This window comes from Cucurbita maxima, unplaced genomic scaffold, assembly GCF_002738345.1.
Source record: "Cucurbita maxima cultivar Rimu unplaced genomic scaffold, Cmax_1.0 Cma_Scf00009, whole genome shotgun sequence".
Classification (NCBI taxonomy): Eukaryota; Viridiplantae; Streptophyta; class Magnoliopsida; order Cucurbitales; family Cucurbitaceae; genus Cucurbita; species Cucurbita maxima.
Genome location: NW_019272025.1, coordinates 5278407 through 5290142, shown reverse-complemented (window position 1 = coordinate 5290142; position 11736 = coordinate 5278407). Strand labels below are relative to the sequence as shown.

Genomic DNA, 11736 nt, shown 5'->3' with positions numbered 1-11736 from the left:
ACGGGCATTGAGTTTGAAATTTTAAATAATGGTTGGGGCAATTCTGTTACTTTTAAAAATAATTTTAAAATTTTTCATTTTCAATATAATATTTATTAAAAAAGGTAAATAAATCTTAATAAACATAATACCAATCTCATTTTCTAAAATTTTAAATTTTAATATAAATAGTCTTTAATTTAAATATTAAAATTAACTAATTTATTTTTATATAGAAAAAATATATTTATATTAAGCTGAGCTTCCACTCAAAAAAAAAAAAAAAAAAAAAAAAAAAAAAAAACAAATTGAACCCTTTTATGGTGACTTCATGGATAAAATGGACATTTAACTATATTTTGTAAATGAGCTCCAAACCATTGAATCAAATTGTCATTTAAGGGTGCAATTAATAGTAACGAAGTTCATCCAAATTTTTGCCAACATCCATATGGTAAACAACGAAAACGACCAAAACCAAACAAAGCGTCGAATTGGGCGACCGAAACAAAGCAAACTCGCATCGATTCCATCACTCAAAATCCAGCATAAAACCAACCCCCCACACACTATAAAAATCCATCCCTCTCGTCTCTATCTCAACCCATGGCGGACCCGAAGGAAGGTGGGATCGTGAAACACGGCCACGAGGAAGGCCTGGGCCTTGCAATCGCCCTTCTGAAGGAGTTCGAGCTGCCGGAGGGGCTGCTCCCCTTGGCCGACGTCGAGGAAGTCGGCTACGTCAAGGACACAGGGTACGTTTGGATCGTGCAGCGGAAGAAGGTGGAGCACCACTTCAAAATGGTGAGCAAGTTGGTGAGTTATGATGCGGAGATCACTGGGTTTATTTTGAAGAAGCGGATTAAGAAGCTTAAGGGCGTTAAGGCTAAGGAGTTTCTGCTGTGGCCGCCTGTTAATGATATCTACCTCGATGATCCCCCAACTGGCAAGATTCACTTCAAGAGCCTCGCCGGCGTCACCAAGACCTTCCCTGTCGAGGCCTTTGCTGCTGGCCAGTGATGCTTCATATCGTTGCTGCTTTTTTCTTCTCAAATTTCATACGTATGATGAATAAAATGGTTTCTAAAGGATAGTCTTTTGAAAAAGAATCTCAAATTTTTATATATCTATGTCTTCTGGATGTATAATTTGAACATGAATTACACCTCGTCATTTTAAAAAGCTATAGTTTCATTTAGAGATGTCTATTTAACTTTGGAGTCGAAATTCTTAAGAATTTACTCATTTGTATCGGCTCAAATCCGCTCCTAGTAGATATTATCTGTTTTTTTGCTGGTTATGTATCAACGGGCAGTGTTATGATTTTAAAAAGATTCTACTAAGGAGAGATTTCTACACCCTTATAATGAGTGCTTCGTTTCTTTCTCCAATCGATGTGAGATCTCACAATCCACCTCCGTTGGGACTAGTGTCTTCACTGACATACCGCCCTGACTCTAATACCATTTGTAACAGTCTATACTCATTGCTAGTAGATATTGTTCGCTTTGGCTCGTTACATATACCTGTCAGCCTTACGGTTTTAAAACACGCTTGCTAGGGAGAGGTTTTCACACCCTTATAACGAATGCTTCGTTCCTTCCTCCAATCGACGTGGGATCTCACAATTCACCTCCGTTGGGGCTAGCGTCCTCACTGGCACACCGCCCTAGCTCTGATACCATTTGTAACAGCCCAGACTCATTGCTAGTAGATATTATTCGTTTTGACCCGTTACGTATAGCTGTCAGCCTTACGGTTTTAAAACACGCTCGTTAGGGAGAGATTTCCACACCCTATAACGAATACATCGTTCCCACTCTAATCGATGTGGGATCTCACAATCTACCTCCGTTGAGGTTCAACATCCTCGTTGGCACACCCCTTGACTCTGCCACCATTTGTAACAGCTCAAATTCACCGCTAGTAAATATTGTCTACTTTGACCCATTACATGTAGTCATCAACCTCACAATTTTAAAACATGTTTACTAGGGAGAGATTTCTGCTGATGTATACTAATCAAAGTTTAAAATATAGGTGTCAATTTTATAAAAATATTGGTCTAAAAAATATATATAAAAATAAAATTGATTTAAAATTGATTTAAATAAAGTTTAAAATGGGTTTTAATTCAAAATCAATAAATAAAAAGTTTTAATTGAATGGGAATATTCGGTGGCCAAACTTTTTCTTAAAAGTGGGAAGAAATCTCTTTAAATTATTTAAATAAATAAAGTTAGAAAAAAAAATTAGCGAAATTAATTGTTTGATTAAAACAAATCCAAAATCTTAATAATAATTTATTTAATTTATTATTGTAAAGTCACGAGTCACCCCTAAGCTTTTGTCCTTTTAATAACTTAAAATTATCCATAATAACTCCCACCTTTACTAAATGCCAAATCGGATTCAACTAATGTGACCCGTCACCCATCTCGAGAAATCAAAGCTTAATTAAACAAAATCTTAATTAATAAATCTATCTTTTATTTTTATAAATATTAGAGATATTTTTATTAATTTAGATTTAATTTTTTAATAAAAAATAAAAAATAGACGAGAAAGCTTTGCAATTTTATTTATTTATTATGATTATTTTTAGGAAAAGTTTTAACCTTACTCTTGATTGGAAATAAAAATAAATAAAATATATGAATTGCATTGAAAAAAATTAAAAGAAAAAATTTGTTCTTCGTGAGGCGATCTCATCATTTATTTACAGACATTATCAATGGCTTCCGCCGTTGAATCACACAAAGACTACTAGAGACTCGGATTGTGACTCCGAGCAAGACTCTCCGCCGCATTGGATGCTGACTCGCTCGCCATTGACGCACCTTCAAGTTCTCTCTGTTCGCCACTCAATTCTGTAACCAAGACGACAATGTCGGCCTTCCGCTTCTAATTTTTTCATTTCTGAAATCACCCATTTGATCTCCTTCAGCCCTTTCAATTTCCTTTCCGGTAAGTTTCTCCCATGGGTCAGTTCTCGCGGATTTGCTCTTACGATGGGTTTTGCGCTAACTCTGCTGCGATGAGAAATGGGTCGGCCTCAACTTCTTCGTTGGTGCTCGATAGTGAGAGAGATGAGCTTATCGAGGCTCCATTGAAGCTTGAGAGTAAAGGGGTTCCGGCTGAGAGGAGCGCCGCCGCGCTGAAGAACCACAGCGAGGCTGAGAGAAGGCGTAGAGCAAGAATCAATGGTCATCTTGGGAGTCTTAGAAGTCTCGTCCCCGGTGGTAAGAAGGTGGGTGTTTTTGTTTTTCTGCCATTTTTGGTTATTAGGGATTTTGATTGAGCTCTGTTTCAGTTTGGGTTCATTTTGAATTTGGGGTTTTACTTTTGTCTTCATTAATATAGCTCCAACACTCTGTTTATGGTAAGGACGTCTCAAATGTCCTGATTAGGATATGGTTGTAGGGTTCTTTATGTCTGGTTTGCTCTAGAACTGGCGAAATTCATTTAAACTTTTGTTTGTTCATTCATATTGCTTGCTTGTTTTGGTGTTGGCTGACATGATCAGTGATCGATATATGAGTATAAGATGTCAACCATTTGACTCTAAATTGTATGAATGAATTTTCCTGTTCATGAGTGGTGAAGACATCATCTAACTGAAGGCATCTGTTAAGTTACTTCTCAATTTGCCTTAATTTTTAGTAACTTCCATTATGTTGTTTGACTTTCGGTTGAGAATCGTTGGGAGAGGAGTCCTACATTGAGTAATTAGGGGATTGATCGTGGGTTTAGAGGAGTCCCACATTGACTAATTAAGGGGTTGATCATGAGTTTAGAGGACTCCCACATTGGCTAAGTAAGGGGTTGATCATGGGTTTAGAGAAGTCCCATATCGACTAATTAAGGAGTTGATCGTGGGTTTGGAGGAGTCCCACATCGGCTTTTAAGGGGTTGATCATGGGTTTAGAGGTAAGAAATACATCTTCATTAGTATGAGGCATTTCGAGGAAACCAAAAAATAAAGCCATTAGAGCTTATACTCAAAGTGGACAATATCATACCATTGCGGAGATTCATGGGTTCTTACATGGTATTAGAGTCATGCCCTTAACTTAGCCATGACAGTAGAATCTTCAAAATGTCGAACAAAGAAGTTGTGAGCCTCAAGTGTGAAAGAAAGGGTGTACTTTGTTCAAGGGCTCTAGAGAAGGAGTCAAACCTCGATGAAGAGGAGGCTGTTTGAGGACTCTATAGGCCTCAGGGGAGGCTCTATTGTGTACTTTGTTCGAGGGGAGAGGAGTCCCACATCGACTAATTAAAGGGTTGATCATGGATTTATAGGTAAGAAATACGTCTCCATTGGTACAAAGTCTTTTGAGGAAATAAAAAATGAAGTCATGAGAGCTTATACCCAAAGTGAACAATATCGTAGCATTGAATGCTTATGAATGCTTGCCATGAGTATCGACACCCTGACTTTGTGTGTGTTCAATGACCAGATGGACAAAGCAACACTGCTAGCTGAAGTAATAAGCCATCTGAAAGTGCTGAAAAGAGCTGCTGCAGAAGTTAGTGATGCCCATATTATACCAAAAGAAATCGATGAAATAACAGTTGAACACCAGGAGGATGGATTCGACATTCGAGCGTCGCTATGTTGTGATTATAAACCCGGCCTCCTACCCGATTTAAGACGAGCACTTCATGCTCTGGACCTGATAATAAAGAGGGCGGAGATTGGAACCTTAAATGGCAGGATGCAGAACGTGTTGGTGTTAACCAGCTGCAAAGATGGAGATATTGAAACTACTGAATTGCAGACCTCAGTGCACCAAGCCATCAAATCTGTTCTAAACAACTTCTCTGATTCACAAGAGTTCTCGTTTATGGCGTTTCCAAACAAGAGACAGCGAATTTCGCTGCTCGGTTCATCGAGCTCGTCTTCCGTGGGCGATTTCTGGTGAGCATATGATTTCTTTTTACTGGTTTTTGCATCTCTTGGGAAGTCAACAGGATAAGTGAGTAGGATACTGCTAAGCCTCACTTATGCATTGAGAAGGATCCGGGATTCGAGCTGGAGTGAAAGTCAACCCCAGTGATCCGATGGTGTTAAGTGGAGGGGTCATCGCTCGACGGATAAAAGTTACTCCATAGATAAAAGACTGATATTCTCAATGATGTTCAAATTGTACGAGTGACTCCATAGATTATATTACAAATATGCATATCTTGAATTTATTTATGAATATTCGTCAAAATTGTATTTTTTTTTCTTTTCACATCTTTTTCATTTTTAGCGTATCTTCTAATATATCATCTGATTGCATGTGTCTGAGAACTTTTGATTCAATTATGATGGTCAAGACTCGGGTTTTTTGCACTGCATAAGGACGAAATATACTATAGCAATTTAAGCCTACGACTATCAAATATTGTCTGTTTTTACCCGTTACGTATCGTTATCAGTCTCACGATTTTAAAACGTATCTACTAGGGAGAGGTTTTCATACAATGTTTCGTTATCCTCTCCAACTGATATGGGGATCTCACAATACACTCGAGGGTCTGAAAGTTCTGAAAATTTTGAAGGATAAGCTGTTACCTTTATCAAAGTTCGGAACCAATAATGATTTTTTTTTTTTTTTTTTTTTTTAGGTTTAGGGTTTAAGGTCGGAAATTAGACTGGTCAGGTGGCTGAGGTCCAGAATAATTTCAGTGGGCTTTTTCTGGCCCAAAGTAACTTCGCAAGCCCAATAGCTTAAAAAATAATAACCAGAGAAAATATTAAAATATCAACCATTTTCTGTAATAGAAGGGATAAGGCAATCTTATTAATATCCACGTGTCATCATATAATAGGACAGTTAAATGACGGGAGATACGGGGATGGCGGGGAATTTCTTCTTCTTCTTCCGAATATGCGCGAGCGAGAGTGGTGATTCAGTTAGTTAGCGTCAATGGCATTGTGCGGACCGAGCCACCAGCTCGCTTTAATCTCCGGCAATGGGCAGCAGAAAACAGGACGACTAAGTAGAACCAGAAGGGGATTCATAAATGTTCAGGCATCGACGAGCTCTGAAGCGGCGGTGTTCGAGGAGGGGAAATTGGAGCGGCCCAATTGGGCTGGAGAGACCCCTTTGTCACGGCTTGTCGGTGCCCTAATTTCCTTCAAACCCGTCTATTCCATTCTTAAGCTCGGCGCCAGACAAGTTTTCATCAGGTCTATTTTGTGTACACTTCTTTTGGCAAAGTGATTTTTGGTTTTGGGTTTTTATTTGTTTGTTTATGGTTGTGGATTGGAGCAGTACAGCGGAGAAGAAGAACATTCCATGGCGGAAGATGTGTTCCGATATTCTGGAATCTGACGTCTACAAGGAGCTCGAGAGCGTTCAAAATCTCTCCATTGTCTATCCCGATTGTAAGTTCTCAAGTTCTTCACATTGCTATTTCATTTCATTTAACCAGTTTTAGTCGATTTGAGTTTCATAAGGTGTCATAAGAACATATATGATATGTAAAGGCTGCCAAATCTACTGCTAGTTGATACTATTTGTTTTGGTCCGTTACGTATTGCCGTCAGCTTCATTGTTTTAAAACACGTCTATTAGGGAGAGGTTTCCACACCCTTCTAAAAAATGTTTCGTTCTCCTATCTAACAAATGTAGGATTTCATAATTCACCCTCTTAGGGGCTCAACGTCCTCGCTGGCACACTGTTCGTTATCTAGCTCTGATACCATTTGTAATAGCCCAAGTCTGAAGCATTCCTTGTAAGAATGTAGAAACCTCTCCTTAGTGTAAGCATTTTAAAACCTTGAGAGGAAGTCTAAAAAGGAAAGTTCAAAAAAGACAATATCTAGTAGCTGTGAGTTTGAACTGTTACAAATGATATCAAAGTTAGACATCGAGCCTCAAAGGGGTGGATTGTGAGATCCCACATTGGTTGGAGAGGGGAACAAACCATTCCTTACAAAGACGTGGAAACCTCTTCCTAGAGGACGCAGGGTAGCCTGGAAGGGAATGCTAAAAAAGGACAATATATGTTAGCAGTGGGCTTGGGCTTGGACTCTTACAAATGACATCAAACCTAAGCACCGGACGGTGTGCCAGCAAGGACATTGAGCCCCTAAGGAGAGGGTGAATTATTAGATCCCACATTTGTTGGAGAGGGGAACGAAGCATTCCTTATAAGGATGTGGAAACTTCTCCCTAGTGGACGCGTTTTAAAATCTTGAGGGAACCTGGAAGGGAAAGTCCAAAGAAGACAATATATGTTAGCAAAAGCTTAAGCTGCTACTACATGCTATCTAAGCTCATTCTACAAACGGTTATTCTATACGAGGATCGGATGCCTAAGATTTAGGTGGGCTGAAAATTCAATCCCCTTTTAAGTTCAATCTCACAAGCTGGTCTATATACTTCCAAACCATAAAACTTGTTCTTTAACTAATCAGAAAATGGCTTATGATGAACAGATTACCTAAAGCCCTTCCATGCATATGACGAGGGCAATCTCTCATGGGTTGTAAGTAGTCACCCCATGCATCAATTTGAAAGACTTCCATACATTCAACAAAAGTTTGCAAGTCATATATGTGTGCCTTGTAGGCTGCAGCAGAAGCAGAGCCCGCAACCATGTCCATGATCATGCGAGCGGTACCCACCGCCACTTCAGTAGATGAAGCCAAGAAAGTAGTATTTGGAAACTGGTTGCGTACCATTGAGGAGCATCATCTGCAGTACTCAAAGAATCCTATTCTAGACATTCTTGACATTGGCTGTTCTATAGGATTTGGTACAAGGCAGCTAGCTGATAAGTTTCCGACAGCTAAAGTGACAGTGAGTAAAATTTGCTCCCTTTTAGCTTCCCTAATGAAATTCAGTTTGGGTCGGTGTTTTATGTTTGATTCGTTTGCTATAGGGGCTTGATTTGTCTCCTTACTTCCTTTCGGTGGCTCAATACATGGACAAGAAACGAGCTCCAAGAAAGAATGCAATAAGATGGTTGCATGGAAATGGAGAAGAAACTGGCTTGCCTTCAACATCTTTTGACCTACTTTCCATTGCTTATTTGGTAAGAACTCTTCTTTGATCTAATCTCGTCCCCCAAGAAATTTTCCCCTAGAGGAGAGATTTTGAGATGGTTCACAGCTACAATTTTGAATTTAGTCCCTAATGTCTTGCAAAGATAAAAGGTTATAAGAGCCCAATTGTAGCTGCCAAGTCCACCGCTAGCAGATATTGTTGTTTTTGAGCTCTCGACTCGGTTTTAAAACGTGTCTACTAGGAAGAGGTTTCCACACCCCTTATAAGGAATGTTTTGTTCCCCTCTCCAATCGATGTGAGATTTCATAATCCACCCCCTTGGGGGCCCAACGTCCTCGTTGACACAACGCCCGGTATCTGGCTCGGATACCATTTGTAACAGTCCAAGTCCACCGTTAGCAAATATTGTCCTCTTTGGCCTCTCTTCTAGGCTTCCTCTCAAGATTTTAGAACGCGTCTACTAGGGAGAAGTTTTCATACTTTTATAGGAAATGTTTCGTTCCCTTTTCCAACTAATGGAATCTCACAATCCACCCTCTTGGGAGCCCAGCGTGCTCGTTGCATATAGCACCTGGTGTCTGGCTCTAATACTATTTGTAACAGCCCAAGTCCACCGCTAGCCGATATTGTCCTCTTTGGGCTTTCCTTTCTGGTCTTCCTCTCAAGGTTTTAAAATGCATCTGCTAGGGAGAGGTTTTCACACCCTTACCAGGAATGTTTCGTTCCCCTTTCCAACCGATATGAGTTCTCACACCAATCAAGTTCTAAACTAAAACTAAAACGTTTTCAAAATCGAAGCTAAGTTTTAAATACTAAAAGATGTTGTGAAATGAGAAATGTATTATCTGATAACGTGTAAAGTTGCTTAATAGTGACCGTGATGATTCTTGTCTATGATATTTAGTTCCATGAATGTCCCAAAGTAGCAATTGTCAATATCCTCAAGGAATCGTTTCGGCTTCTTCGACCCGGTGGCACAATTGTAATCACTGACCAAGCTGTAAGTTGTCTATGCAGCTAAGTCTTGATATGAATAAGAACAACTCATTGCTATATAACATATCTAATATAATGCATTCTATGTCTTGTGCAGTCAAAATCAAAGGCCGTTCAGGTATGATTTGATATGACAAGAGCAAAAATGTAGCTAACAAAGCTTATGAAATCTTGATCAATTTGGATATGTTTGCAGGAAATGTCTCCAGTACTTTTTACCTTATTAAAAAGCACAGAACCTCATCTGGATGAGTATCATCTTACTGATTTGGAAACAAAAATGAGCCAAGTTGGATTTGTGAATGTGACATCGAGACTCACTGACCCGAGACATGTTACAATAACAGCAACCGTTCCACTTTGATCGGTATTGAAAACTTCATCCGTTTAGACAATTTTGTACCATACATGTTTGAATGAGATTCAATCTTCAGATTACTTGCTGCTTGTCTGATTCATGTGACATGTCTTTTTGGTCCGAGAATTGTTTTAGAATCTAATGAAAGTTAGTTGTCCCGTATGTTAAGAATATGTTAAGAATTAATGAAGATTGTGATTGAGTTTGAGTTTGAGTTTGAGAATACTAGTAGGAAACGGTTCTATAGAACTCGATTTCAGAGTCGAACCGAAATTGAACTGCATGCTCAGTCAACATCAAACCAAACTGAGTTGTAAAATTTGGTTGTATGGTTTGACAAAAACACTCACAACTTGACGTAACAACTCAAGTCCACTACTAATATATATATATATATATATATATATATATATATATATATATATATATATATATATATATATATATATATATAAAATAAATTAATAGAATTATTGTTACCCAATTAAGTATCTTCCAATCCACTCAAGACCAGAATATGAATTATCCGAACTACAATTAAATATTAAAAGAATTCCTCTTCATCAGGGCCGTCAATTTATCAGACTTCTGTCTCCCCATAATAAATAAGCCTAGGATGGTTAGACATCGAAACGAACGGTTGAAGTTTGTTATAACAATACGGTTGCAATTGGTACCGGCGCAGAGGATTACGGATTACTTCTTCTATGTCCGGACCTTCAATCTTCTTTGAAGCGGAGAGGGCAACTGAAAGCGAGTTGTTTCTCGAGGCTACCAGTTTTCACATCCAATAACTCAGCTCATTTTCAGTTCACCTGAAATTTCCATATTCATTTCGATTTTCTCAATTCCGGCCTTGGTTTCAACGGATTGCTGGCCGTATTTCTTCGATCTCGATTTTGATCTCACGATCTCTCGAATCTCTTTCTTATTTCTCCATGGAGGAGAAGCAGCAGAATACGGCGAAGGATCAAGAACGCCAAGAGGATCACGAAGAGAATGAAGCAATTGAGCTTGTTCTCTTTCAAGTTTCTGAATGTTATGTCTATTTGGTGAGTAAATTATGCGCTGTGTTGGTGACAACAGAAAACTGAATTGAGATTGAGGGGAGGAGTGATTTGAGTGATAGGGAGGGAGGTCCTTTTATAGGGGATTCTCGGAATTGGTTGAGATTTTTGTGGATGATTTTGTGGATGAATTTGAATTCACCTCCTTCTTCTCTTCCGTAACTAATTCAAATTCTATTATTAGTTATTATTAGTTTCAACACCCTCCCTTAAACTAAATTCTGCGGAAATCAGTTTAGGACTTCATTTCATCTTCTTGATATACATCTTGGATTCTGCATATTCCCATCTTTCTTCTGAGCTTCTCGAACAATGGTTGTTTCAAGTGCTTTGTGAATAGGTCTACGATTTGTTCATTACTTCGGCAAAAGTTGAGTTCAATAATGCCTTCTTTACACAAATCACGCAAGAAATGAAATCGAACATCGATGTGCTTGCTCCTTCCATGCAACACAGGATTTTTAGACAACTTAATAGTTGACATATTATCACAATATATAACCGTCGTACTTGGTTGCTTCTGATTAAGAATTTCAAGCATTTTTCTTAACCAAATTGCTTGGCACGAGCATGCTGCTGCTGCCACAAATTCTGCTTCTGTCGTTGAGAGTGTTACAATAGGTTGCTTCTTTCAAGACCAGCAAATAGCTCCTGAACTCATCAAGAAAATACTTCCTGAAGTACTTTTACGATCGTCTATATCACCTGCATAGTCGCTATCTGTATAGCCAACTATCTTCGGATCATCTCCTTTTTTGTAGAATACCCCCAAATCAGAGGTTCCTCTCACATAACGAAGTATCCTTCTTGCTGCATTGAAATGTTTTTCCGTTGAATGCTCCATGTAACGACTTATCATACTAACCGCATACATGATGTCTGGTCTTGTTGAAGTTAGGTACATCAAACTTCCCACAATTTGTTTGAAGTACCTATTATCAACCTCTTGCCCGTCAATGTCCTTGTGCAACTTTAAACCCAATTCTGATGGAGTTCCAAATGTGCGCTCATCCAATTTAAATCTTTCAAGTAATTCTTGAGCATACTTCTTCTGACAGATAAAGTTACCTGCGGAAGTTTGAGTAACTTCTACTCCAAGAAAATATCTCATCAAGCCAAGATCTGTCATTTCAAATTCCTTCATCATGCTCTTCTTAAAAAATTCAAACATTTCTTCATTATTGCCAGTAAATATTAAATCATCAACGTATAAGCAAATAATGATAATTTTACCTCCCTTTTCAGTTTTCACATACAACGTATGTTCATACAGGCATTTAGTAAATCCCATCTTTTCGAAATGAGAATCAATGCGACTGTACCATGCCCT

General features: G+C 38.6%; 3 protein-coding genes and 1 long non-coding RNA gene across 4 annotated transcripts; 3 read left to right on the top strand and 1 right to left on the bottom strand.

The window, feature by feature from the left end:
• The first annotated feature begins 565 nt into the window (after positions 1–565).
• On the top strand, positions 566–1330 carry LOC111483899. The gene is made up of 2 exons (XM_023130277.1): positions 566–1063; positions 1095–1330. The coding sequence occupies exon 1, from the start codon at positions 586–588 to the stop codon at positions 997–999; it is 414 nt and encodes a 137-aa protein (XP_022986045.1). The 5' UTR covers positions 566–585; the 3' UTR covers positions 1000–1063; positions 1095–1330.
• Positions 1331–1887: 557 nt separating this feature from the next.
• Positions 1888–8421, bottom strand: LOC111483914. Its single transcript, XR_002718434.1, has 3 exons — positions 8331–8421; positions 2816–2819; positions 1888–1919 (listed from the first exon to the last, which is right to left on the bottom strand). It is a non-coding gene; the product is annotated as an uncharacterized LOC111483914 (long non-coding RNA).
• LOC111483883 (transcription factor bHLH30-like) lies at positions 2668–5198 on the top strand. The gene is made up of 2 exons (XM_023130253.1): positions 2668–3229; positions 4440–5198. Exons 1-2 carry the CDS (start codon positions 2960–2962, stop codon positions 4902–4904), a joined length of 735 nt encoding a protein of 244 aa, XP_022986021.1. The 5' UTR covers positions 2668–2959; the 3' UTR covers positions 4905–5198.
• On the top strand, positions 5810–9419 carry LOC111483862. Its single transcript, XM_023130228.1, has 8 exons — positions 5810–6160; positions 6246–6358; positions 7415–7464; positions 7548–7778; positions 7861–8013; positions 8890–8985; positions 9079–9099; positions 9178–9419. The coding sequence occupies exons 1-8, from the start codon at positions 5898–5900 to the stop codon at positions 9343–9345; spliced, it is 1095 nt and encodes a 364-aa protein (XP_022985996.1). The 5' UTR covers positions 5810–5897; the 3' UTR covers positions 9346–9419.
• Positions 9420–11736: the final 2317 nt, after the last annotated feature.

Excerpts from the sequence above, each read along its gene's own strand:
- LOC111483883 (XM_023130253.1), top strand. The coding sequence starts at position 2,960 with ATGGGTCAGTTCTCGCGGATTTGCTCTTACGATGGGTTTTGCGCTAAC. Across the intron at positions 3,230-4,439 it reads TCGTCCCCGGTGGTAAGAAG|ATGGACAAAGCAACACTGCT; the intron begins GTGGGTGTTTTT and ends TTCAATGACCAG.
- LOC111483862 (XM_023130228.1), top strand. The coding sequence starts at position 5,898 with ATGGCATTGTGCGGACCGAGCCACCAGCTCGCTTTAATCTCCGGCAAT. Across the intron at positions 8,014-8,889 it reads TACTTTCCATTGCTTATTTG|TTCCATGAATGTCCCAAAGT; the intron begins GTAAGAACTCTT and ends TATGATATTTAG. Across the intron at positions 9,100-9,177 it reads CAAAATCAAAGGCCGTTCAG|GAAATGTCTCCAGTACTTTT; the intron begins GTATGATTTGAT and ends ATATGTTTGCAG.
- LOC111483899 (XM_023130277.1), top strand. The coding sequence starts at position 586 with ATGGCGGACCCGAAGGAAGGTGGGATCGTGAAACACGGCCACGAGGAA.